The 25,795-nt window shown below is 35.0% G+C and overlaps 1 protein-coding gene across 4 annotated transcripts in view; it reads left to right on the top strand.

Moving 5' to 3' along the window:
- HGF (hepatocyte growth factor) overlaps positions 1-25,795 on the top strand; it is a 68,202-nt gene that overhangs the window by 16,117 nt on the left and 26,290 nt on the right. For 2 of the 4 annotated variants that reach the window (XM_057504457.1, XM_036931696.2), the window contains 4 exons: positions 1,221-1,363; positions 7,225-7,345; positions 8,678-8,796; positions 24,224-24,398. In XM_057504457.1, the coding sequence (XP_057360440.1) occupies positions 1,221-1,363; positions 7,225-7,345; positions 8,678-8,796; positions 24,224-24,398 (558 nt within the window). Of the gene's footprint in view, positions 1-1,220; positions 1,364-7,224; positions 7,346-8,677; positions 8,797-9,203; positions 13,962-24,223; positions 24,399-25,795 lie in introns of those variants that run through there. The other 2 variants (XM_036931697.2, XM_036931699.2) reach the window with 2 other exon arrangements.

The raw sequence follows: 25,795 nt of genomic DNA, 5'->3' as shown, positions 1-25,795 counted from the left end.
AAATGATTTATTAATTAGGAGTTTCAATGAGAAGGTAACACATTTGAATATATTTACTGAGAGACTGAAAACCCTGGACTTCACTTTAATTTAAGAGCCATTTAGAACTCAGAGATCAGTAAAAGTAGAGATACACCTTTATAGTAAAAATTGAAATGAATATTGAAAATGTAACCAGATTTTCGAAAAAGTGTTTATTAGTGTTACCTACAAATGAATAATATTTATTTATGATTTTTATGTGCTATCTAGCAGACAAATGAAGCATTTTTGAGGCCAAAGCCACACACAGTACAAAAGAATAAAAAAATATTCTGGATTTTCTGATATCTGGTTGGAATACTTTATGCTGATAACAAAACTGTAACTAGGGAACTAGAAATTTTCAATGAAGGAAAGGTATTGCGGTCTCTTCACCCAGTGGTTAACTATTATGAACTAAAAATGGAAGCACCAAGCCTCAGTCATGGTGAAAATTACTAAAATTTCTGAATAGAATAAGCAGTTGTGTTTTTTTTTTTACTATGACAGAATAAAGACTAGTAAGTGGAGTATGCTTAATAGTAGGATCATTTGAGTGCCAGTTGTTCTCTTTTCTTTTTTGAACTTCTCAAACAACCATGTAAGGTGTAAAATGTTACAAGTTATGGTTATACTCAGTATACAGGTAAGCTAAAAGGTTGAGAGAGGCTGACTAACCTACTGGGGTCTCCAGTTAGTAAAAGAGAGCTGAAATTTGAGTCCAGGTTTAATTTGATTCTAGACCCTTAGTTCATGTTACTTCATCATTCTGTTTCTTAACTGAACAGAAAGAAGGCCGCTATTGTTCATAAGAAAAGCAATGAACAAACAAGTAGTTATCTTGGATAAGCAGTGTGTCTGTGAGATTTCAAGGTTGATTTTGGTGTTTTCTTCAGATCTGTCCTAAGTAGCCTATCTCAATCACTTGCAGCCTTTGAGTGGAGCTTTTAAATTCTGGTTCAAAGAATGTCAATTAGGTTCTAGAATGATTGGCTTTTAGCAAATCCAGAGATGAATCATTTATGTAAGAGTTTATAAATTTTTAAGTATTTTAAGAATGGATGCAAAGGACAGAACTCAAGTTAATATATATGGAGGTCTCTACTTTCAAAAAAAATTACCCACTAATTAGTATAATTATTAGGCCTAAAATAAAGTTGCATGCTCTTATACTGTAATGATTATCATTTTAAAACTAGCTTTTTGCCTTCGAGCTATCGGGGTAAAGACCTACAGGAAAACTACTGTCGAAATCCTCGAGGGGAAGAAGGGGGACCTTGGTGTTTCACAAGCAATCCAGAGGTACGCTACGAAGTCTGTGACATTCCTCAGTGTTCAGAAGGTAAATGAACCTGAAAGCTGTGCAGGGCACTCTGCTCCCAATTGTGTAGAACTGCAACTTGCATTAAAGGTTAACAGAAATGAAGCATATCAAAAGAAATATATTGTTCATTCAAATGCAACTATAGATCATTATTTGAGTATTTTCACATGTTTTTAAAATTGATTATTCCCAGATTAATGCAAAAGAGTTATCAGTTTGAATACCAACAGAGCTTCAGGCATCCTTCTGGGGAGAGTAAAAGTCTGGACTTACTCACCTACTGTCTTGAGCTCACATGCTTCAAAATCTGTTTTTATACTTTGCCTGAGAGCAGCCAAATGAAACTTGGCCCTGTAAGATTAGTGCTCATTCTATTCACCCAGCACCTGCTTCTGCAGAAATTTTGCTGAACCTATGCTGAAGTGGTGTGGCAAGGGTGTACAGAGCCAGAAGAGAATATGGGAGGGGTCACTGAAAGTTCAATACCTTCCTGTGGGGTTTGGTGAAAATGTGAGTAGACCCAAATTTGATACATAGACTGGAAATGAATGCCATTCAGAATGGCATCTGAAGTGATCAGAGCAGCAGATCCCATGCTGTCTTGAAGGCAGGCACCCTAAATCCATGTCTATGTTTTTACCTCCTCTCACAGCATAAAAAGGCACTGTCCTTACTTTTGCAATGGAAAAACCAAATGACTGACCAGAAGAAAGAGTAACCATTTCAGCCTTGTATGTGGTTTCATTTTTCTTAGTTAACCTGGCTACCAAATAGCTGGCTTTTTAGTTCTATCAGAACCTAAAGCACTAAAATCCAATGGATTAAATTCTGATAGAAATTTAGTAGGATGTTTAAGTGCTTGGGGTTGGGGGGCTTTTGGAATGCTGTACAGTTTTTATAGTAAGATACATTTCCTGTTTGTTATTAACATTTTTTTTGAAATATTTCTTCCATAAATACCCATTTAATATTAGGTTGGTATTTATCACATAAAAAAATAGCCATTGTTAGCTGATTGTCACAGAGAAGGTGGATTTGTTTTCTGTTGTTAGTTAATTTAAAATTCTTGACTTCATGTGCTAGTGCCAGTTCCATTTCTGTTTGTAAATTCTTACCTTCCATTCCATATCATATTCTGTTCACTCTAACTTCTTCATTGTTTTCTTTACTTTTAAAAATAATAAACTGATGTGTAATAACATTATGAACAAGTCTGTTTTGTATGAATAAATCTGTAGTTAATATTTGTCTTAAATTTACACATGGAAGAAAAATATCCTTCCTTTTGGGAACTCTCCACTATCACAGTTTTTTGATGTTGAAAGTCACTGCAGTGAGTTTTGTTTGACCTGGGAATGTGTTTTCAAGGGAAGGTTCCAGTCAAACTTTAAACAGCTTAGCATTTATGCTCCCTACTCTGTGTAGGAATGTGATTTTCAACTCCTGGTTTATAAGAAGGGCCTTCATCAAAATACATGGCATAGATCTGGACTGATAGGCAAAGCAGAGAGTGACCACAGCTCCCTGTAAAAGGGCATTGCTCATTAGTATTAATAGTACATGATGCTCTTGGTCATGAAAGGTTGCAGACATGCTTTTTCTGGAAACAATGAGAGGCCTGACTGTGGTAGGATAGCCCTCCTGTGGGAGCAGTGGGCCAACAGTTGCCTTGTAAGTGTATTTCAGGGAGTGCGGATTGAACTGTGTTTAAATTTACACTATAAGGAAAAATGTTTTGGCAAGATTTAATGAAGAGAATTTAGCATAAGCATTATCAATGTATTGATAGAGAAAACAGAGCTGTTTATAAAGTGGATAATACTAAACATACAAAATAATGTAGATATGATATTAATTTCTATTAAAATACATACATACATATGAGGAAAAAAACCTAAAAATACAAATGCTTAAGTAATATAATAGGTCAGCTATTTTATCTCTGGATATTAATTTATTAAATGCCAAGGTTCAAAGTTACATTATTATAGAGGAGATAGTAATGATCAAATCATTTTGTATATTTCAAATTAAATAAGAAAAATGCCTGTGATCAAACTCTGGACTGTTTTGGAAAATACAGCATAGAGTAGAACAGTGTATATATCTTTTTTTTGGAAATTTTTATAACTATATTAATCATCTTGGCTAAGTAATCATCTGAAATTTGTCTGAAAGTTTGGTTCATAAAAGAAATATATCTTATATCTAATGATTAATATTACTTTCTTATAAATTAAACCTTTGAAATATATTAAGCATTCAAAAAGAAATTAATATACTTTTATTACATTTAGAACTTTATATAATTATGTAAAGAAAATAGTACCATTAATGTTTAATTCAAAGATTATAAAAAAACTGAGGTACATAAAATCCAATTTCTTACTTTAACATTTGCTTGGGATTTAAAATAAAGCCATCATTGGAACAGATGTCTTTTTAAATGATTGTCAAATATTTAAGTAAATACATTTTATTAAGTCATAACCACTATTTATTAATACTTTGTACTTAAAACCCCAAATGATACAGCCATAACTTTATGTGTGTAATTCCATACTGTGTGGGGAGAAAGCCTTTTAACAACAGAGATTTAAATAAAACTTATTTATAAATGTGGATTTGTGAGACTATCCATACTTTAAACACTTAGTTTGCTGAAGTAAACACCAGCATGGATTTTTCTGAGAGCCTTTCAAAATAGTTATTTTAGTCTGTAAACTCAGATCACTTGTTTTATAATTGAGAGAAATGGAACATAATTCCTTTTGAGTTAGTTATTATGATGAGAAAGATGTTAAATTAATCCTACTTATAATTCATGTATAGTTTTTGTAGTTTTCTACTATCATTTGTGCCAGAACTATATTTAGAAAAAATATTCCATTTATGAACAGAAACATTTATTTAGTTTGAGTTCATATGATCTGGATAGTATTTTGATTTGATTTTATTTACTTGCTCTAAAGGAAGAACTTGCTAAAACATTTAAATAATACAGTGGCAACAGTAGAGCTGCAAGCAAACAGGGCGTGAGGGGCGGTGCTCATCCACTCGCACTTTCACATAGACCGTGCTTTCACCCAGCTCTTTGAATAGGCGGACTTGGCTTCCACCTGTACGCTCTGAGCTGGGAAAACTTAGAAGATTCTTAGAACTCTGGAAGTTTCAAAAGTGACTATCAGTTTAAAATTTGGCTATTTTGAGGTAATTTGTGTGACTAGCCTGATGGTTTGATGTAGTGGTGAAACAAGAAACTTTTCAGCCTTGGCTAAAATGGCCCATTTACTTACTTTCCCACAGCCTCCATTTCCCTGTCCCCCACAGGTGAGACTCCAACAGGAGGACAGCCTACTGTTGTGAACAAGAAGGCCAAGGGTAACAGGTACAACTGTTGGAAAAGGCAGGGAGATTGACTTTCTAACATTGTTGCTATCAGTCTGTGTTAAAGTATGACCAGTTAGAATGTATAGGAAACAAGTTAAAATATGCAGGAGAGAAAGGCAGTTAGGGAGAGTGGAAAGGACACTGGAATGTGGGTCAGAAAACTTGTACTCCTGGCACAGCTTTGACATTTTCTGTTTTGGGTAAGTCCCTCAAATCTTTTGTGAGCCTTTTTCCTCACTGCAAGGATCAATTTCTATGTAAAAAGTACTGAATAATCAAAGAATATGTAACATAATTAATATATTTTGCATCTCAGAATTATCACAGGATACATTTAATTCCCATCCCAATGGTAACTTCCACTGCCTACCAAAATCTACCATTATTCTTGCTAACCTTTATTATTGTTTAAAAAAATCTCGAGGTCTGCAACTGCATCCATAACTCTCTCTTCACTTTACTATAAACGTAACATACTAATTCATGTTTCTGTACCATTTTATGTCATTTTTCCCCTTTTATAACTTATTCAGCTCTCAGCCATCCTTCAAGGTCCAAGTAAAATCCACTTTCTCCTAACAAGCTGTTACTGCCAAACACATAGAACTTTTAAAATAGAACAAATTATTTACAAATTTACTACTCAACATGGAGTCCAAGGACCAGAAGCATCAGCATCCCTGGAGGTTTGTTATTATGCCCCAGCCCTGTTCCCTGAATCAGAACTTGTCCTTTAACAAGATCTCAAAGCAACTTTTATGCTCATTAAAGTTTGGAGAAGTATTAGTCTATTCCACTCATTCTGAAAAGTGGCCCTTTCATAGAAACACCTGTTTAATTTGCATAGCTGTTTTTCCTGAAGAAAATAAAAAAGCCTAATGTTTCAGGAAAAAAAATGTTTTACAGTAATCCCCATAGGATAGCTTTCCGGAAAATAACTGTATTGCTCTCGTTAGAAAGGGGTATGCTCTTATAAACTGCATTTACTGAAGAAGACTAAATAACTATGTACTGATTGCTGAGTACCATACAGGGATAGAAATTGTACATGTGGATATTTATGTGGCCACAGTATTCTATTTTTCATTCAGTACAATGGAGCAAGCAATGATAAATGCTGCATCATTTTCAGTAAAGCTATCATATTTGCATTCTTTTATAAAAAGGACTAAGGAAGTCTGTACCCCATTAAATTGGAAAGCTGAAATGTGATAATGCATAACCTATGTTGAGCATTTCAGTATAGCAATGACCTTGGCCAAACAGAGCACCTTTATCAATATGCTCTTGGACCCCTCTTATTTAATAGTTCAGGTGCTTACTAACTAGTCTGGGGAATCCCAGTATCAAATGAGAGGAAGCTGAATTGGTCTCTTGTCTTAGTTCGTAGGTTAATTTACATGAAAAAAAGTAGATGGACCAAGTGAAATGGTCTCATGTTTTGGAAACTTAATAGTTAACATCCTATTTGATTATAAAAATCAAAGTTTCAAATGCAATTATTCTAATATTGTATCCCAAATTATTACAAATATTCATTGGGCTAGATACCAGTAGATTAAACTAAACATTGATATCCCTCACCACCCGACTCCTGCCTTCAAAGTTAGATGATCGGTAATCACAAGATACAAATGATGTGTTTGGGGAAGTTTGCCGGATTCGTAGGAACTTCAAGCAATGATTTATTCCACAGGATGCCTGCTGTGCTACAAATCAACCTGTCCACCTGAGAAGTCTCATTTTCAGCTAGTTGATGTGATTCAGAGTTTTCAGTGTGACATAAGAGGCCAGCCAGAAGAGAACTATTAATTAACCTCACAGAATCATCATAAGATCCTGAATAATTAGATCAGCTTATACATTTTAAAAACAGTGAGTACAAGGAGTTCAATAGCAGGTCACCTTCTATCCTAAGCTAGATAAGAATGTAAGCTGCCCAGTTATTTGACATGGATGTTCACTGATGGATTCTTTTAAAATATCCATGTTCTTTCGATAATACTAGGTTTCTATCACAGCTGGTCTGTCACATCTATCTTGTCCTGATTTTGGCATTAACCATAGGAATATGATGTGTACTCATTTTCAGTTGTGTATTTCCTGTGTATGTGTTTGGAGAGTAAGAAGAGAGTGGAAATTAATCGTGTTGATGGTATGGATACTGAGATTCCTTGCATTTTAGACCAACAGAGGAAAAAAATCTCCAAGGGTCTATCTCATATTTCTGGTTCTTGGTACCTTTTCGAGAGTTACTGAAAAATTAGAAAGACAGCATCCTGACCCTATGGTGAATTTGTATGACACTAACTACAATTATGGCCTATTTAAAATAGGCACTATTTTAAAGTGAAAATGGTACAAAACGTTTTCTAAAAGTCTCTTTGCAAAACAGGTGATTCATTATTTTGTAAATTCTGTAAATAAAGAACAATGGTGTTCTATTTGCTGTCAGAATTAATTAACATGCCATACTTTGATTTTATTAGTTGAATGCATGACCTGCAATGGGGAAAGTTATCGAGGTCCCATGGATCATACAGAATCAGGCAAGATTTGTCAGCGCTGGGATCATCAGACACCACATCGACACAAATTCTTGCCAGAAAGGTAAAATACCACCAAATCATGTTCCAAAGATAATGTTTACAAACTGTTATTTCTGCCAGGACAAAATGTCATAGAAATTGTCTTCATGTGATATTTTCTGGACAGTACTAGGTCAAAAGATTTATGATAAGGCATATGAGAATGTTGGTTATACCTTCAGCTGGTCTTGGCTGACTAGATTAAGAGTCCCTGAAATCAGGATGGTCCTGTACACAGGAGAATCAGTGGGCTGCAGAGGGGGCACCATAACAGAAATTTCCTCTTTCTCTTTCACAGCAGAAGACAGAGGCCCATTCAGTAATGACCACTTTGACAGGCCTGAGCTGTGGTGGGAGGAGGCATTATTGCTAAATGCAAGCCAATCTCCTTCTAGAGCCATATTTCCAGTGTTCTAGGTAAACACTATGACATAAGTCATGCCTACAGAAAGGGAATGGAAGGTGGAGCAAACGATTCTTTCAGGTGTTTTGTCCTAGCACATTTTGAAATTGACTATCTGGTGAAGTCAGGTAACCAAGTCTACTTTTGTCCTTAGGAGTAGGTTTTGAGCTTAATTAGTTATTTTTGTCTAGTTTGGCTCATTCCTTTCACATGAAACATTTTAGTTGGAAAAAAAGAGTTAATTCCCTTATTTTTATTATAAAGAATAAAAATACAAATAATTACAAAGAAGCTCTATCTCTACCTTTCTTTGGAAATTGCTGAAAGGTTGTTTTTTGTTTCTTTTTTTGATGAAATTTAAACTCTGCTTTCTTTTTAAGTGCATCTCTTGTCTTTTAAATGAGAACAGAAGGGATATGGGAGCAATTAAAATCAAGTCACTAATTCAGGACCCTATTAATTTAAAGGGAGGAGAGAGTAGAGAAAGTGGTGTGATGGAGTTTGTCTCTTGCTCTGGTGGAGGTGAGGGCGTGACCTAGAAAGGCTCCATTTCCAAGATGAGCTATCATTAGTAACAGAGCTATTAAAACCTAACTTTCAGTTTGAACTTCAAGCCTGACCTAGAAGAGGACCTGTTTTCTTAATGAGTGTTCTCCACCAGGTCATGTTTATGTAATCTGTCCCTAATCAGGCTTTGGGACTTCAGCTGGTGGACTGGTACCAAATGAACCTAACTTATCAACAAAGGGATGGCACTCTACACCTAGGAGAATATGCAGGTTCATAGATTCAATAATCAATGATTAGCATTCTTTGTAAGGCAAAACACAGAAAACCTCTTCTTTACCTAGCTAGCAGTACTGGGCTAAGTTGAAAATTATTTTGTGAGCAGAGGGCTGGGTGGTGTTTCCAGGCAGATTTACGTGACACTTTTCTTGGTGTGGTTTGCAGATATCCTGACAAGGGCTTTGATGATAATTCCTGCCGCAATCCTGATGGCAAGCCGAGGCCATGGTGCTATACTCTTGACCCTGACACCCCCTGGGAGTACTGTGCAATTAAAATGTGTGGTAAGTTAGGGTCAAATTTATTGCTTCCTTTTCCGCTCACAGACTGGATCTAAGCAGGCAATTATTAGTGAAACCGGTTAACAACTGTTTCACTTGATGCTTTAATGTGTGTAGGTTTTAATATTTTAAGAATGTGTCATATAATTCTACCCAATCTTTTGAATTTTCAGGGAACCATTATTCTGAAAGAGATAAATATTTAAGTGCACACATGCAAACAAAACATTTATACTTATGTTAAAGTCCTAAACATTCTCATATTATCACGAAAGACGAAAAAAAATCCACAGAGGGAAAAAAAGATCAGGGACCAAATGCAGTATCATAATGTCATTAGGGACATGAAAGCTAGGACCTTAGATTTTTACCTTCCAGTCCTGTATCTTTTCCCTACTTTTCCTCTCCAGACATAACATGAGCAGTCAACTGACTGTGAACCTCTTGTGGTGAATGACAGAGGCTGCAATGAAGAATAATGTCTGAGAGATTTTCACACACATCTTCAATCTCTAATAGCTGATCCTGACCTCCCTGGCTGTCCCAATACACAGCCTGAATTCTGTTTCAGACCGTGGGTAGTCCTACAGTCCTTTTCCATATACTGGCCTTTACCCAACTGTGATAAAAGCTTTTCTCCCTTGCTTGGTGACATCCATTTACATCTGCTGTCATATCCTCCATGGTTAACTCACACTTTTTACTCTTCTTTGAAATAATACTGGATAATAATTAGATATAGATGTGCTTTTATTTCTATAAGTATAGGTCTGACTTTTTTTGACTGGATCCTAAAATGCTTTAAGCCCAGTAGAATTGGATGAATTTAGTTAGGCAAATAATGTTACAAACTGGACTGATGATGTAAAGATATGTATGTATAGAGAGATATGTAAGGACAATCTACATAAGATCAGGTGTATCATGGGTACTGATGGTTACGAAGATATGGGTAGGTAGGTACTGGCGTCTTTCATAGGACAGCACCATGGGGATATTCTTTTGAACAAACCTAACTATTATCTACACTACGATACTGCCGGAGTAAATCTCACCCCACTTAGACCCACTAATACAAGGGAATGTTTTGGATGACTCAAATAAAGCACATAGAAAGGGGATGTGTCTGCCATATGTGAAATAAATAACTACAGAATCTGGCAGGCTGTCAATGTGAGCAGTGTCCCAAGGCAACTGAATCATCTGTTTGGTCCTTTAAAATAAAAGATGACTCCTGTGACAGTGTTTCTCTGTATAGAGTGGGTGAGTTTCACTCATTGGCTTTTTAAATCTTGTTAATCTTTCCACCTTTCTAGATCATTTAATTACAATAAACCAACTGTTTCCCTTCCATTTTTTGTGTTTTAGGTACTCTTATAAATCATCTCTGGAATAAGACTAGTACAAGCACACACACACAAACACACACACACACAAAATCTGTATTGACCTCCTCTTTATTTCTCAACCAGTCTTTGGCTATTTTTAAGACATTAAGAGAGGAAAGAAATAGAATGAATATGACCCTTCTTAACTATTAAACTATTTCTTTTTTTGTGTGTCCAAAGAAGAGTTGGCTAATTATGTGACTAATATGCAATGATTCCGATGGCTTTCTTAAATAGAGGGTATTGCTTATAGAATGCTCATTCTAAGAAAATGGTGGTAGAATTTGTCAGCCAAATCCATGTAGTTAACATAAAAATTATCTGAGCTTTGGGAATACTTCAGAAGTATTTCATTACAAGACAGATTTTAGTTTGTATAATTATATATAGAAACTACATTTTTAATAAAATGAATGAAACAAAGTTATCATTCTGGAATCCTGGAAAGCATAATAAATAACATTTCATGAATAAACATCTTCCAGATATTTAGGTTTATATTTATAGTAAAGCCTATAATGCAAAACTAAGAAATTAAGATTTCAACTGCATATTAGTTTTCTATTGCTGCATAACAAATTACCAAAAACTTAAAACAGCACACATTTATTATCTCATAGTTTCTGTGGGTCAGGAGTCCAGGCATGACTTGGGTGGGTTCCCTGCTTAGGACCTCACAAGGCTGTGATCCAGGTGCCCGCCAGACTTACTGCCTCTTCTAAGACTCAGCATCCCAACCGAAGGTCACCTGTTGTTGGCAGATTTCAGTTTCTTCTGGTTGTAGTGCTGAGGTCCTCAGATCTTAGAAACTGCTTGATGTTTCCTACCACATAATCCTCTTTGAAATGTAGCAGTTTACTTCAAGGCCAACAGGATGGCTTTCTTAATTGCCACCATTTATTTAACACCTACAGGAAGGTGCTACTTTGAGCCTCTGACCACCTATATCCTCTTTCAAAGAGCTCACCTTATAGGTCAGGCCCACCTAGGGTAATCCCCCTTTAGTTTCCTTACAGTCAGTGGATCAGGGCTTTAATTACATCTGCAAATCTCTTCACTTTTGTTGTACCGCATAAATAATCACAGGAGTAGCTCTCCTGTCTTATCCAGAAGTTCCACCCATACTCGAGGGGAGAGGATTATACAGAGCATACACCAGTAGGTGGGAATCTTGGGGGTCATATGAGGATTCTGCGTACCACACATATTCTTACATGTACTGGATGTAACAGAATATTGGTTATCACTTTTATTTGTATCATTTGATTCTTCAATAAGCTCTCTGGTTATCTCTAAGGCCTGACTGCTTGAATTAATTCTGAGTTTCAGCATGTTTGAAGAAAATAACAGAGCTGATGAATGTGTCACTTATCCTCTCTAAGATTGAAAGGGGTTTTCAAACTCTTGTTTCATCAAATAATAACTGTTAGAAAATCACAATTGCCACCTTTATTTCACACCTAATGGTATTTTCCATCTCCTACCAAGAATCTTTATTTCAGGTCCACAAAATGGCTGATTAGGCCAGGGAGGAAAGGTGTGGACAGGCACGGCTTGGTGGAGCAGCAATGCATTATTCAAGACATTCTAATTTGGTTGATGTGGGTAGGGACAGCATGAAAACAGAGAAGTAGAAGGAGATGAGGTTTATGCAAGGCAGACCAAGTAGGATCCGTGAGTAGCCCAAGGATTGTCATGAGGAACACTAACAAGTTAAGCAAGGGAGAGTGGTCTTCTCTGATTTGTGATCCATAATAGTAGTTTCCAAATTGTGTCTGTGAAACCCGGAGGGCATGTCTCCTAGGGGTTTATGGACATTGGTAACTTAAAAGGCTCAAATTCCAGTAATTTAAAGGGCTCAAATTCCAATTCCTCTACTTCCATGTGATTTTTTTTCCCAAAGTCCCCCTCTTGAGAAGCACACATTCCTAAGGAGTCAATCAAGTTCAACATCCTACCTTCCCATTTACAACCACCCTTCCATACTTACTCCCATCTTTCCTAAATTTTAGTGTGGTACATTGTCCTGGGGTGTAAAAACCTTGGGGATACTAAACAAAGAAACCTTTGAAAATACTATATATGCATGCTGTTTATCATGTCATGTACTACTACTAATTATAAACTCTGTCTGGAATATAAATATATGTGTATGTGTGTGTACACATGTGTGTATCTAGTGTATGTGTATCTCTTAGAATTTTGTGGTGACAAGAAATTTAAAAAATTAATTTCAATACCTAAAAATATTTCAGAGAAGTATGATGGGGTAAGGAGTAAAAGACTCTACAACATAAAATAAAATATATTACATTCAACTAACATTCTATAGTTAAGAGTGGAATGGAAAATAATTCAAGGAAAAAAAGTTGGTAATGCACATTTTATCTAGAAACAGGGAGGTACCACATCATTGTGGTATTTAGAGTCCATTAAATTCATATAAAATATATAATATTTTTTTGTTTAAAAATGTCAATAACGTATGCTAGAAATCACATCTTTCACATATATTTAAATTTACCATAAAAAGTGTAGATGTCAACTTAAAAACATGAGAGGGAATATGAATATTTTTCAAAATTCTTTTACCAACAGGAGAAAATAGAATAAAATAAAAACAAAAATGGAAACCAACAACATCTTAAGACCACTGATGCAGAATTATAATACATTTTGAGGTATTGGCAGGCAGAGGGTTGAGGAAGGAGCAGGTGGATCTGATAAGAGCTGATTTTAACAGACTAGTAAGAAATAAAGAATTAAGGCAGTAAGCAGTGAGAATAACAAGGTGAGGAAGGACGTGAACAATATTAAAAAGGTAGAATGTTCAGTTTACAATGACAAATTGGATGTAGCAGGGAATGAGATAGAAAAAAGTCTGTAATATCTCCTAGGTTATTGGGCAGAGATAACGCATATTTTAGAGCTGTATAAATTGGAGGAGAAAGGTAGTAAGCTAGCTCGGCTTATATTGAGATGCAGGTGCTTGGTGTCTATGCTTAGAGCATATCTAAGTTCAGTCTTCTCTGAAGGTTATGCAAAGCCATAAGTAGTGATAACAGAAGCCTTGGCAGAGCAGCAATCCCAGGGAGCATACAGAGAAAACTAAAGGGGTTGTTTGCCCCTTTCCTATAGGATTCATTTAATAAATATTTACCGAGTAGCTCTTACATGGCAAATGATTTTCCAGCTGCTGAGGATATAGAAGTTAAGAAAACAAACCAAAGCCTATGATAAAATTGAAATTTCAGAGCTTGAGCACTGACTAGTAAAGTAAAAGTTGACATTGCCTTGACATGGGGATATTTACACCTTTCAGAGTCATGGTTTTGATTAGTGCTGTTTCTTTTGTTTGTTAAAAAGCTCAATGACCCCCAAATTGTTCTTGTCACTTTGTATCCAACCTTTTAATCTTATAATCAGCATATCACTGAAAGTGAAGGATGAACATGGCTCATCACGGGACAGATGTGTGCATGGTGTCCAGACAGGGCTTCTCAGTCTTCCTTCATACCATAGACACAGGAGGTGATGTCTACCCAAATGGCAGCAGCCCACAGATATTCTGGCTATACAACTTAAAAAAAAATTATTTTACAATTTGATTTGACAATTGTATCTCAATAAAGTTGAAAAACATTCTAAAAAATTCATCCTTCTGAATTCATAGGAATAGTATACCTATTTGGCCCCTTCTGAATTTATAGAAACAGTATAATATGCCGATATCCAGCTCTCTTCCAAGAATTACTGAATCAAAAGCACATGGACAGAAAGGAGAGAATTGGATGTTTTAAGTTGGACATAAAGTTTTATGCATACCTAAGCTCTGGAACCTGCCCCATGAAGTGGGCAGATCATCTGAAGAAAGGGAAAGATTAAAGTCCAGATGTCACATTATAAACAGTTTCATTTCAGAGTCAACAGGGCTTTGATCTCATTACAGCAATGTGGGGACTTTCAAGAGGCACCCAGGGGAAAATGCAAAGACATTCACAGGCAGACCCCAACTTCTGGAGGGAAGTTATCCTCACCCAGGGAGACCAGGTTCCTGTAGATTTCCAACATCACCCCACTATACAAGGACCTCTGGACAGGGTCTCCAGGACATTCCCACCCCTCCTGGGAGAGCTCTATGGCCACATCCCTGAACGTCAACTGTCCTTGAGGCAGAGTCATTCCTCACTCATTTCCTTTCCTCTTTCTTCTCTTCTGGGCTTCTTTCAGGTAACATGAATATGTGGAAATCAGTCATCTCAGGGGTCGGTGTTACTCAGATTCGGTTTCTTATCTGGCTCATCACTTCCATGTTGAGGTGTGGTCACCGAGTCCCACAGAACACATCATTTCACCAAGTTACCCTGAGAAGGTCTGAGTTGAGTGGGCAGAATGGATGTAGCTGCACTCTGAAGTGGTGGTCTGGGAGAACCCAACAGCCAAGGTTTTTTCCTCATCATTCCACCCCTATAAAAATTCCAGGGCCGTCTTTCAAATGTACTCCACACACTGACCTTTGCATTGCAAACATATGACAAGATAGACGTCTTATATAGTGCCTGAATTAAGTACAGCAGTCCCCCCCTTTTCTGAGGGGGATATGTTCAAAGAACCCCAGTGAATACCTGAAAACTGTGTATAGTTCTGAACCCTGTATATCTGATATGTTTTCCTAAACATACAAACCTATGATAAAGTTTATACATTAGGCACAGTAAGATAATAACAATAACTAAATAAAATAGAACAATTATAACAATATGCTATAATAAAAGTCATGTGAATGTGTTTTTCTATCTCTGTCAAAATATGTCATGGTACTGTATTCACACTTCCTCCTGTGATGGTATCATGAAAAATGCCTACGTGATGAGATGAAGTGAGGGGAGTGACACAGACACTGTGACTTACCATTAGGCCACAGCTGATGTTAACGCTGCGTCAGAAGGTGATGTTGGGTAACTGAAACCGCGGAAGGCAAAACCCTGGATAAGGGGGATCTACAGCACTGATTTACTTAGAGTTTCCCCTATAATAACTTCATATGCTAAGTAAGTTTGTCCTATAGATTACTTCACTGCTTTTCAGAGAGAAATAGTATTATTGGTTGGGACTAATTAATTCTTCTGAAATGAACTTTAATAGCACTTGAAATTGAAGAGCCATCTTGTGGTTAATGTCCCTCAGAAAATCTCTGATTCTTTAAATCACTTTCACACAGACTTCTTGGACTGAAGTTATCTTTACACTCTTTAACTTAATTGAAACCCTAAACTGATTGGGTGAGTTATACGAATGAATATTTGCTGTATTGGAAATTAAAACATAAACTTAAAATTTTTTATTTTGTTAAAAGTAATAAGCTCATTAGATGTTAATAAGTGTAATACATTTTAAGTGAAAAATAACTATATTTTTCAGAAAAATAGGGAAAATGGTTTTAGATTTTTCAAAAATTCATATGTTTTGCAAATTTCTTATGTTGCTTTAATTAGAAGAAGATATCTGAGTGTCTCATATTTGTCTTTCCATTCAGTCTTTGGGGATATCATATATCAAGAGTATCTGGAAACTTCACTATAGAAAGAGCAAATGATGTCTTAGCATTGTTATAAAAATAAATTTGATCTAGATCCATGAATGGAGCTGTGGAACCCCAGGTGTCCCTCTGAGAACAAATATTTTGTGGCATGTTAGGCATGTAAGGCTGATGTGGTCCCATTAGAATACACTAAAACATATCTGTTGGCTGCTTCAATTGTTTCCTACTTCTCACCGTTAACAACTTACCTGCTCGGAGATTTCTATCATTTGTTATCTTGTCCTGTGATTTACTTCATTTGTCTTATAGAATGGTATAACCTGCTTTTTAAGATCTCTTTTGCATGATTGGTACCACCATTTATACAGTTTAAAATGCAGAAGCCTAGAATAATCCTAGACGTGCTCTTTCTTTCACTCCTCACATTTGATCTATCACCAAGACCTGTCAATTTTATTTTCATGTACCTCTCAAATCTGGCCATTTTGCTCCATCACTGTTTCCTTTATCCAAGAGAGTATTATTTTCATCTTGAATATTTGGATGACCCTCTGAGAGGAGTTGTATCCATATTCACTAGTTTTCCCCTCCAATCCCCTCCCCACACTGTAAATAGAATAATACTTTTTAAAATCTGAGTAATAACTTTCCTCATCTCTAGCACATACCACACACACACACACACACACACACACACCAGTTAAAATTCCTTCAATGATTTCCTGTAATCTTAGGACAAAGACAAAACAAAACCATCTTTTCCTCTGCCCTGCCGTGTCTCTAACTTCACACACTGCAGTATTTCTTACCATGCTTTCTGTACCAGCCAGAATAGTTTTCTTCCCTCATATTTTCCACATTCTCATTATAGTTCCTTCAACTCTGCCACCTCCTCTGACTTGAAAAATGTTCCCTTCCTTCCTTACCAATTGACAGCTACTCATTGTTCAAATCTCAATGCAGGTTTAATTTCCTCAGTTATCATTTCTTCATTTGACTTCTCTGACTTGGTCAAATTCCTTCTTATATATTTGTATCACCATAAACTTCTCCTTTTCAGAGTCTGGTTTTTACATTTTTTAAAAAAATTATTCAGTTAATAGCTGTATCAGTATTTGTAAACTTCAACAGAGCGAGGACTGTGTCTCTTATTGTGTAACAGTGCTTAGCACATCACCTTGCAGATGACAGGAGTTCAGCAAATATTTGTTAAATGAATGAAAGGTATCTTCCTATACGGTGTAGTTTTTCGCTTCCTTTTGTGTCTCCTGGAATTTTTTCCATGCTTCTTGATTCTCATGTGAAAACTCAGCTTTTCTCAGACATTGTCAACAAGGAAGATTTGCCTCTTCTGTTCGTCCCATCACCTCAACCTGCCCTTGGGTTTCATGCTTACCTGGGCAAGTTTTGTTTGTTTTTTCTTGTTGACTTATTGGTTTTTTCTTTATCAATAAAATAAACCAGACTTGTCATGGTTTACCTTAATTTTCTCCTCCTCTTTCTTTTCCTTCTTATTTTTAAAACTTTCATCTCAATACATAGTTTCCAGGGCCATTTATTTTTTAGCAGTTTTATCAAGGTGAAATTGACATTAAAAAATGCACATATTTAATGTATACAATTTGATGGATTTGAACAGATACACCCATAAGCCATTATCCCAATGTAATAAACAATTCCATCACCTCCAAAAGTTTCCCTCACTTTTTTCTGTGTGTAGTAAGAACTCTTGAGATCTACTCTCCTAACAGTTTTTTTAGTATACAGTACTATATTGTTAAATACAGGTTCTATGTTTTACAGTAGATCTCTAGAACTTACTGATCTTGTGTAACTGAAACTTTATACCTATTGAGGATGCCCCAGTTCAGAAATGTGACCTGAGCAGATCTCTTTACAGTGAAGATTTCTATTTAAAGTATTGTTATGACTGAATTGCATCCCACACACTATTCCCCAACCTCCCTCCCAAATTCATACATTAAAGCCTTAACCTCCAATGCTGTATTTGGAGATAGGCCTGTTAGGAGGTAAGGTTAAATGAATTCGTAAGGATGGGACCCTAATCTGATAGGATGGATTAGAGGCTCTATAAGAGAGAATGAGAGAGGCTACTCTCTTCATATGTGTACATAGGAGGATACAGCAAGAAGGCGGGCATCTGTAGGCCAGGAGAAGAGCTCTCACCAGGAATCCAATTGGCTGGCACCTTGATCTTGGACTTCCCAACCTCCTGAATTGTGAGAAAATACACTTCAGTGATTTAAGCCACCCAGTTGTGGTACTTTGTTATGGCATCCTGAGCAGATTAATACAGGTATGTGCCATGGGTAATACATAAAGAGAATCCTTCCTCCTAGTAATTGGTGTACACTGGAATCATTTTAAGAGAATATCTAGCCTCTTAAAATTAAATATTTTAGAAAATCATTTTCTTTCTCAAAGAAAGCTGATTATTTCTCTGAATTTTATTAACATCCAAGGCCAGAATAGAAATTCACAGAAATAAAATCTCATTATATTCTGAGTCAGGAGAAAACAATGCCATCAATATTCTTTCTCAAGGGAAATGCCTTGCATTTAAGAGGTCTTTTCCAAGTTGTCTTCTAAGGAATAAGAGTATAGAATTGAAGGCCTTTAATCAAAGTCTTTCTCTCAAGCATTTTATACCAGAAAAGGCTTGGATAAAGACCAGGGAAGAGTTTCAGAGAAGAATCCTAGGTTCACATGGAGAGCAAACGTAGGAGCAATTTGAAGTTTGTACTTTGGAGGTCTTTATACTACATTCTCATGTTCATTTTAAAACAAGAAGCTCTTTAAATTTACATTGAGCCTGATTGTGCCCTTTGGGCACAAAGAGTATAAGTCTGTTGATGGAAGAGTAGCTTTACCCACTGTTCCCAATCTCCAGGGAGCATCGTAAAGTAAATCGTTCGTTAGTTGCTCTTTAGTAGCAGGGAATAAATGGGTTGGGTTGAACTGCTCGAGGAACAATCAGGTATTTTGTCCGATAGACTGAAGCAATGTGTTCTTAGCTATAGGCAAAAGAACAGCAATATCTTATCACTACTGGGTAATCTAGATTTTGGAGGCGAAACAGGGACTGTAAATGTAGGGATTTACTTATCGTCCATGTAAAGCTTGCAGATCCCTGGGTGTGGCTCTCTGCAATATACGTGAGCACCCACGTTATCCAGTTGCCATGTACCAACCTCCATCAGGACTATGTGGTCTCTGCAAGGATTCGGCTAGACTTTCTTTCTTTCTTTTTTTTTCATTAAGGTATAATTTATATATACTCTTATGAAGGTGTCACATGAAAAAACAATGTGGTTACTACATTTACCCATATTATCAAGTCCCCACCCATACCCCAATGCAGTCACTGTTCATCTTGGCTAGACTTTCACAGAGAGAATGGATCAAATTTTTTATTAGTCATCTTAGTCTACTAGTCTCTTTCTGTCGTGGGGAGCAAGACATTTGTCCCCCAAAATTACATTAGAATTAATGTTCATTCTTCCAAAAAATCTATTCACATCTTAAAATTCCCTACCAAATATAACAATCAGATCATGCCCACAACAGCAAAATAAAATTAACGTTCCAAGAGGCACCCATTGCATTTGATCATGTTTGAACAGAGTAGTGAAAAATTTCAATAGCAAATGTTTTTCTCAAAGCAGTTCCAAACAGAAAACTTTGTCATCAAGGAAAAACATTCTTTGATTCACAGGCCACTGCATCTGCCTCCAAAGGGTGGCCACTATTGACACCCCTAGCAAAATGTTTTATTTGTGAGGACTTCTCAGAAGAGTTCCTAGTATTTTCAGTGTGAGCTTCGCAGACATACTTGTAAAAATCTTTGTGTGAGTGGGATGCAGTATTTTAAAAGCATGTTGCTTTGGCTAATCTTGATCAGCTTCAGCTGATATTTGGGGATTTTTCTGTGCATCTTTAACACTTCACTTGGCCACTGGAGACTCTAAAACCTTCTCTTATTCTGGTCCCATTTTAAGTATTAAGTACAAAGGAATAGTTTTATCAATATTTAATAGCCTTCCTAAATCAATTGGCATGAGATTTGTTTCATTTTTGCACCATGTTTTGATATTGATAGAGTAGGACAGCTGAAGGACTCTATTTTATTGCAATTCATGAATAATTCATTTTGTCTGAAAAGTGTGTACATAGGCAGCAAAGATCAAACATTTATATCACAGTTAAATGGTCTATAGACAAATCATTCATCATGAGCTTCATTAAAAATATGTATTAAACAGCTGCATGAAGTCTTGTAATAACTCTTACTTATTAATGAAAACTGTATGGTTATTTTGTTGTAATAATATATCTTTTTTGGCCTAAATTACTCATTCTATACATTGCCACCAAAATTATGTAGTTTTAGTTTATGGTGTCACTTTAAGCAGTTGAATGTCAAGTGGAATAAATATAGATGCATTAACTTTGAGGGTGCTTTTAGCTAAAAAAAATCTGAATTCTGCTAGTCTGTAGTTAAAATCACATGAAATATTTTCATTGAATTAAAACACAAGAATAAATAAAACTATCAAGTTGTTTGTGGTTATATATTTCAAAGTTACAGATACCTATTAAAATAAAAGTAAAGGGAGGGGGAAAATAAAAGTTAAAAAAATACGTATTATTTAGATTCTTTATATCTTGATAAGGCTTGTTTTATTCAGGCTGCCATAACAGAAGACCATAGACAGGGTGGCTATCAACAACAGACATTCATTTCACAGAGTTCTGGAGTTTGCGAAGTGCAAGATCAAGGTATCAGCAGATTCCTCATGGTGGAAGGGGTGAGGGAGTTCTGTAGCACCTCTTTTATGGGGGCACTAACCCTGTTCATGAGGGCTCTTCCCTATAACCTAGTCACCTCCCAAAGGCTCCTCTGCCTACTACCATCACATTGGGGATTCGAATTTCAACATTTGAATTTGGGGGAGACACAAACAGTCTATAGCAAGGCTTAATGGACTGTTACATTTGTTCTGCATAACATTGTATTTTTATTGATGTGCAGTAATTCTTTGTGTTCTGTAATTTTTGCAGTTTCAAAAGGTTTCAGTTTCTTCCTCCAAATTAGAATGTTAAATGATTTAAATTATTTAGTCAAAATTCAAAATTTGTTTTTTTCTACCATTTTAACTTATATCATCTTTTAGTGAATATTTAGTGGTTCCTTAAGATAAGTTTATAGCATAGATTTTTAAATATCCTAATGAAAGTGTAAGGAAAACTCTTCAACATAATTTAAATGAGGATTTTACTGTTGCTACTTTTAAAAGTGAAAGATTCTGTAATTAAATCTTATTGGGAAACTGCAGTTGGGGTACAAAGTTAGTACCAACAATTCAGGTCTCTGAACTGGACAGTGAAATTTTAGTGGATCAATCAGGGTGGAATATTTTCCTGAATTTCTTATACAAGTGGTCTTTCCTTTGACTTTGAAATATAGTTATTTCTTTTCACAGAAACTCTAAAATTTGAAAATTTTGCCCTTGAATTAGGAAAATATTTATGTTCTACTAGCTTTTAAATTGTATCATTCCTCAATATTTTCTGATGATCATGTGGTTGCTTACAGTCATTCACTCAACTTCCCAGGTATTGATTTCCTAATGAATTATGATAATATTTGCTTATTTTAACTGTAGCTTTTCTAATGAAAAATATACAATGTTTTTGATTTTAAGGTTCTATGTATTATTTCAAGTTTTTACTGTCATTGGTCATTTCTACAAAAGCATCACTTTGAAAAAGGTATTTATTAAAAAATTACCTTGAAACTCCAATCATTCTTGACTAATAACAGACTATATAATACCTATTTAATTTTGTATTGGCCTTATAGGCATGAGATTTTACTCTCATTCTTACACAGGGTTAATTTTATAATGTGGAGCTACCTTCACACAGTAGAAGAAACAGCCTCTGACCTGCTTCCACATTTAGAAATTCCACTAAATAATGGCCAAATCCTTAATCATGTCTGAATATCTATTTCCTATATTCATTGTTCTGGTTGGTGTCTGGTAAATCATACTCATGTCCAAGGAACAGAGGTGTTACTCTCTGATGGGCTCAGCCTCAAACTAGGTTCTCTGTGAGATGTGATGGGCCAACATCTAGTCAAAAGTGGCCTTGTTTGACATTGGGATTCGTCAAGACTGGCTTTTTCAGGTTCATGCTACATTGCCAGAGAAATGCTTGAGAAGAATGCATCACTAATAAGCAAGATAAAACACGCACAAATAAGTAGTAAATTAAGAGAGCAGAAGTACCGAAGATAGGCAGTGAAGCCCGTGAGATCAGTGGAAGTGTTTTTCTTTGGCTGCCGTAACTCTGACCTTCCTCCCATTGTCTGGGTTCTGAGTTCTACCTGATGTCACAGTTTGCTGCCCAGAAGTTTGTGACCAATAAGTAGAATAATCAGAACTTTTCTTCCTAAAATATTAAGCTAATGAATTGATGGATTCCTCAAGACATTTGTTTTTGTATTCTTTCATTTATTTTGTAACTAGATATGAAATATGTCAGTACAAGTTTGACCTTTAATCTGTTTTAGAGTTATCAACTTTTAAAGATTACTCCCATATACTCAGTCTCTTCAAATTGTTTAACAGATAAATCATCAGAAATATTGTAACTTAGTGATGTTTGTTTGGATGGGATGTAATTCCTCAGGACCTATGGAATCCAACTTATTTTCTACTATCAAAGACCTTTAGATAATATTAAAATCATAAAAGACTTTTAACCAGCACCAAGTTTTTCTACACAAGTCATTTCTCTCACCAATAATATTTGATCTTCCTGAATCTCTATATATATTACCAATATCAACATGTATTAATTCTATAGGCTATTAATTCTCAATGACCACTTTATAGGTCAATAGCTGGACATTTTCTCAACTTCATTTGAATATCCTTTTAACTTAAGATATTTTTGAGCCACATTTCTATTACCTAAAGTAGATACCTAAGAAATAAAAGTACATTTTTAAATGAGCTGAAGAAAAATTATTTAAAGGGCAATTTGTGGAAATCTGCATATACAGTATATTCTAATGGTTGGGATTGTCACTAATTAATCACCCTTTTTTCCCAAAGCTGCATCAAATACTTCCAAACTTAGGCTCTACTTAGTTTGCATGGAGCTCAATGAAATAAAGCATTCAGCCACATAAGGTAGAGATTATTTGTAAGAAAGAAAGAAATTAAATATGGAATATTGGAGAAATGATACATTAAATTGAGAATGGATGAATCAAAAGATATTTATTCAAATCTTGAACTGTCTTAGAGGGTGTCAACTTGAATTTTATCCAGAGGCAATTTGAATAGCCATTTAGATTGTAAAGGTAAGTGGGAGTTTACACTGATATTTTTTCTATTGAACTACAAACATTTCTGTGTATGTCTTGAGAGAAGGTATATGAATTTTAGTTGTTCCAGAATCTTTTAGTTATAGTGAGTAAATGTTAAAGACAAAAAGAGAGTATAAGTTATGGTAAAATTTAATTTTGTACCTCTTTTTTTGTTATTGAAACTTTCATGATTTCATGAAGTAAGCACCGAAGTTGGACTAGGAAAAAAGTTGGACTAAGAAATAAGTCTGCCTAGGAACAACTTATTTGTTTTTTTTTAATGCTAACAAATTGAATAAAAAGAAAAATTAACATATCATCTTAGAATATATTTATATTAGAGGAAAACCATGGATAACACCATTACCAATTTTGTATTTAATCCAACTAATTTTAGGAATAATTATATAGTCATTTCAGAAATATTGTATATTCAGCATATATAAATTATAGTATAATTAGGCATTCAGACTCTAAGTCAGATAATATAAAATACTGTATATTCAGTATATATAAATTTTATTCAATAAAATGATTCTACAGAATTTTTTAAGAATATAATAAAAGGAAAATTAGAATGAAGAAAGTAATAATGATAATTGAATTTTTTTGATAACTCTGTTCTCTAGACCAACATTAATTTTCCTTTTCTTGTTTTTTTTAAGGCTAAATTTACAGCAAAGTGCTTTGTAATTTCCCTACTTGGTCACTATATTACTCAAAGATGTTTTTAATTTCTAAAATAAGAAAAATTGTCTTTAAAAAGCATATTTGTGGTACTTTAATGTTAATAAGCAGAGATATTTTACATCTAATGTTAATGAATGAGTAGATAGATAAAGGAAATTTAAGAGCTATTAGATGATGTATTTCAAACTAGATAAAGCTAAGCTAGAAGATTCTGTCTTATAAGCAGAGAAATTGCGTGGTAGAGTCCACCATGTTAATTTACTCCCTTAGGTTGAGTGAGATAATATAATGATAAATTGATTTTTCATTCTGCTCAATTATTATAATCATAGGAATGCAAATTCAAGGAACTCTAATAGGTAGATGATAGGTTGAAATATTTAAATTTATATTTCTTTTTACCAATAGCTCACAGTACTATGAATGACACCAGTGTCCCTATGGAAACAACTGAATGCATTCAAGGTCAAGGAGAGGGTTACCGGGGCACCATCAATACCATTTGGAATGGAATTCCATGTCAACGTTGGGATTCCCAATATCCTCACCAGCATGACATTACTCCTGAAAATTTCAAGTGCAAGTGAGTAAATTAAGCAAATATTATAAATTTCATTAGGCACCGGGGGAAATTTGGCAGAGTAGTAATGTTTTACTAATTTTTGTGTTATTGATCCTTAAAACTTAGCATGCCTAGGGATAATAAGGAATTAAAAAGCAGATTCAACTACCAGAGAGTTGATTCCTTATGTCTGAGATTTGGACCTCAAATATGCACTTTATTGAGCACTCTAGGTGATTCTGAGTCAGATAGTTGATGTACCGGACATTGGGAAACACATCCCTCGGTTTCTGGTCTCAGCTTTGGTCTTACAGATCCATTTAATAAACAAATTAATGCTAATGATAAACAGGTGAGTTTCAAATTAGTGCCTTCTTAAATTTCTTATTAACTTTAGAGAGATTACATTTTTTTTTCTTACAAGAAGTGGCATACCTTAATTTCATTCAACATTATGATCTGATGCGTGTTTAGCCTTGAACCAAATATTTTTTTTGAAAAGTTCTATCTTTTTATCCCCATCACCTGTTATTTTAAAAAATTTAAATATTTAAATAAATGCTTTATATTGTTTCTAGATTTGCTTTAAAAAGTGGGAAAGTGAAACAATTGTTTAGATAAGTCAAGCCAAAGAAACTGCCCTTGTATATTAATTATATAGTTGTTATGTGCTTTCTTCATGGCTGCTTTTTTTCATCACTTGACTTTTGTTGGGCAGAGCAGCCACAATGCCATGTGTTTTTAAATTGTCCACCTTGTTATGAGGAACATAAAATGATTGCTTTTGAAATTTATAACACACGTGTCATTCATAGTGGCTTTGCTGAAATAGCACCTATAAATAACACATATTGGCTTTTTATAATTGGCTTTTAATAAGACAGCTTAACATTTCAAGATGGAGAACTAGGAACACTAGCTGGCCTGTCCACTTGAAAGGGGAGATATTTTATTCTTTTTTTTTTAGCTAATTCAGTGTATTTACTTAGTTAATATTCATCTGTTATAATGTTTTTCATTATTTTATAATAACAAATCTATAGTTGTCATTCTGGGTTTATTTCCCTCATTTTCTTCATAGCAATTCACTCTCTATTCCAGACCCATGTGTTCATACCTCAGAAATAAATAGCAAACCTAAGCTTCTTTCTTATAAACTTCTCAGTTTCTAATGGTCAATTTGGTATTAATAAATTTATAGTACCTCTGATTAATAGGATCTAAGTATTATTTCCAATAGATTGAATATTAATTTCATTTAATTATTAGCCAGGGATCAATGAAAGTACATGCTTGCTTCAAATTAGAGAGTGTTTTTCAGAAAAAATCATAAATTCCACATTTTATTTACTGTGAACCTTATATTAAGGTAAAGTCCTTTTACATACAGAGAATATTAGTAGACTTTTCCTTATTGA

The sequence above is a fragment of the Manis pentadactyla genome, chromosome 7 (assembly GCF_030020395.1).
Source record: "Manis pentadactyla isolate mManPen7 chromosome 7, mManPen7.hap1, whole genome shotgun sequence".
NCBI classification, from domain to species: Eukaryota; Metazoa; Chordata; class Mammalia; order Pholidota; family Manidae; genus Manis; species Manis pentadactyla.
The sequence above is the reverse complement of the archived record's forward strand: the minus strand, read 5'-3'. Positions and strand labels throughout refer to the sequence as shown.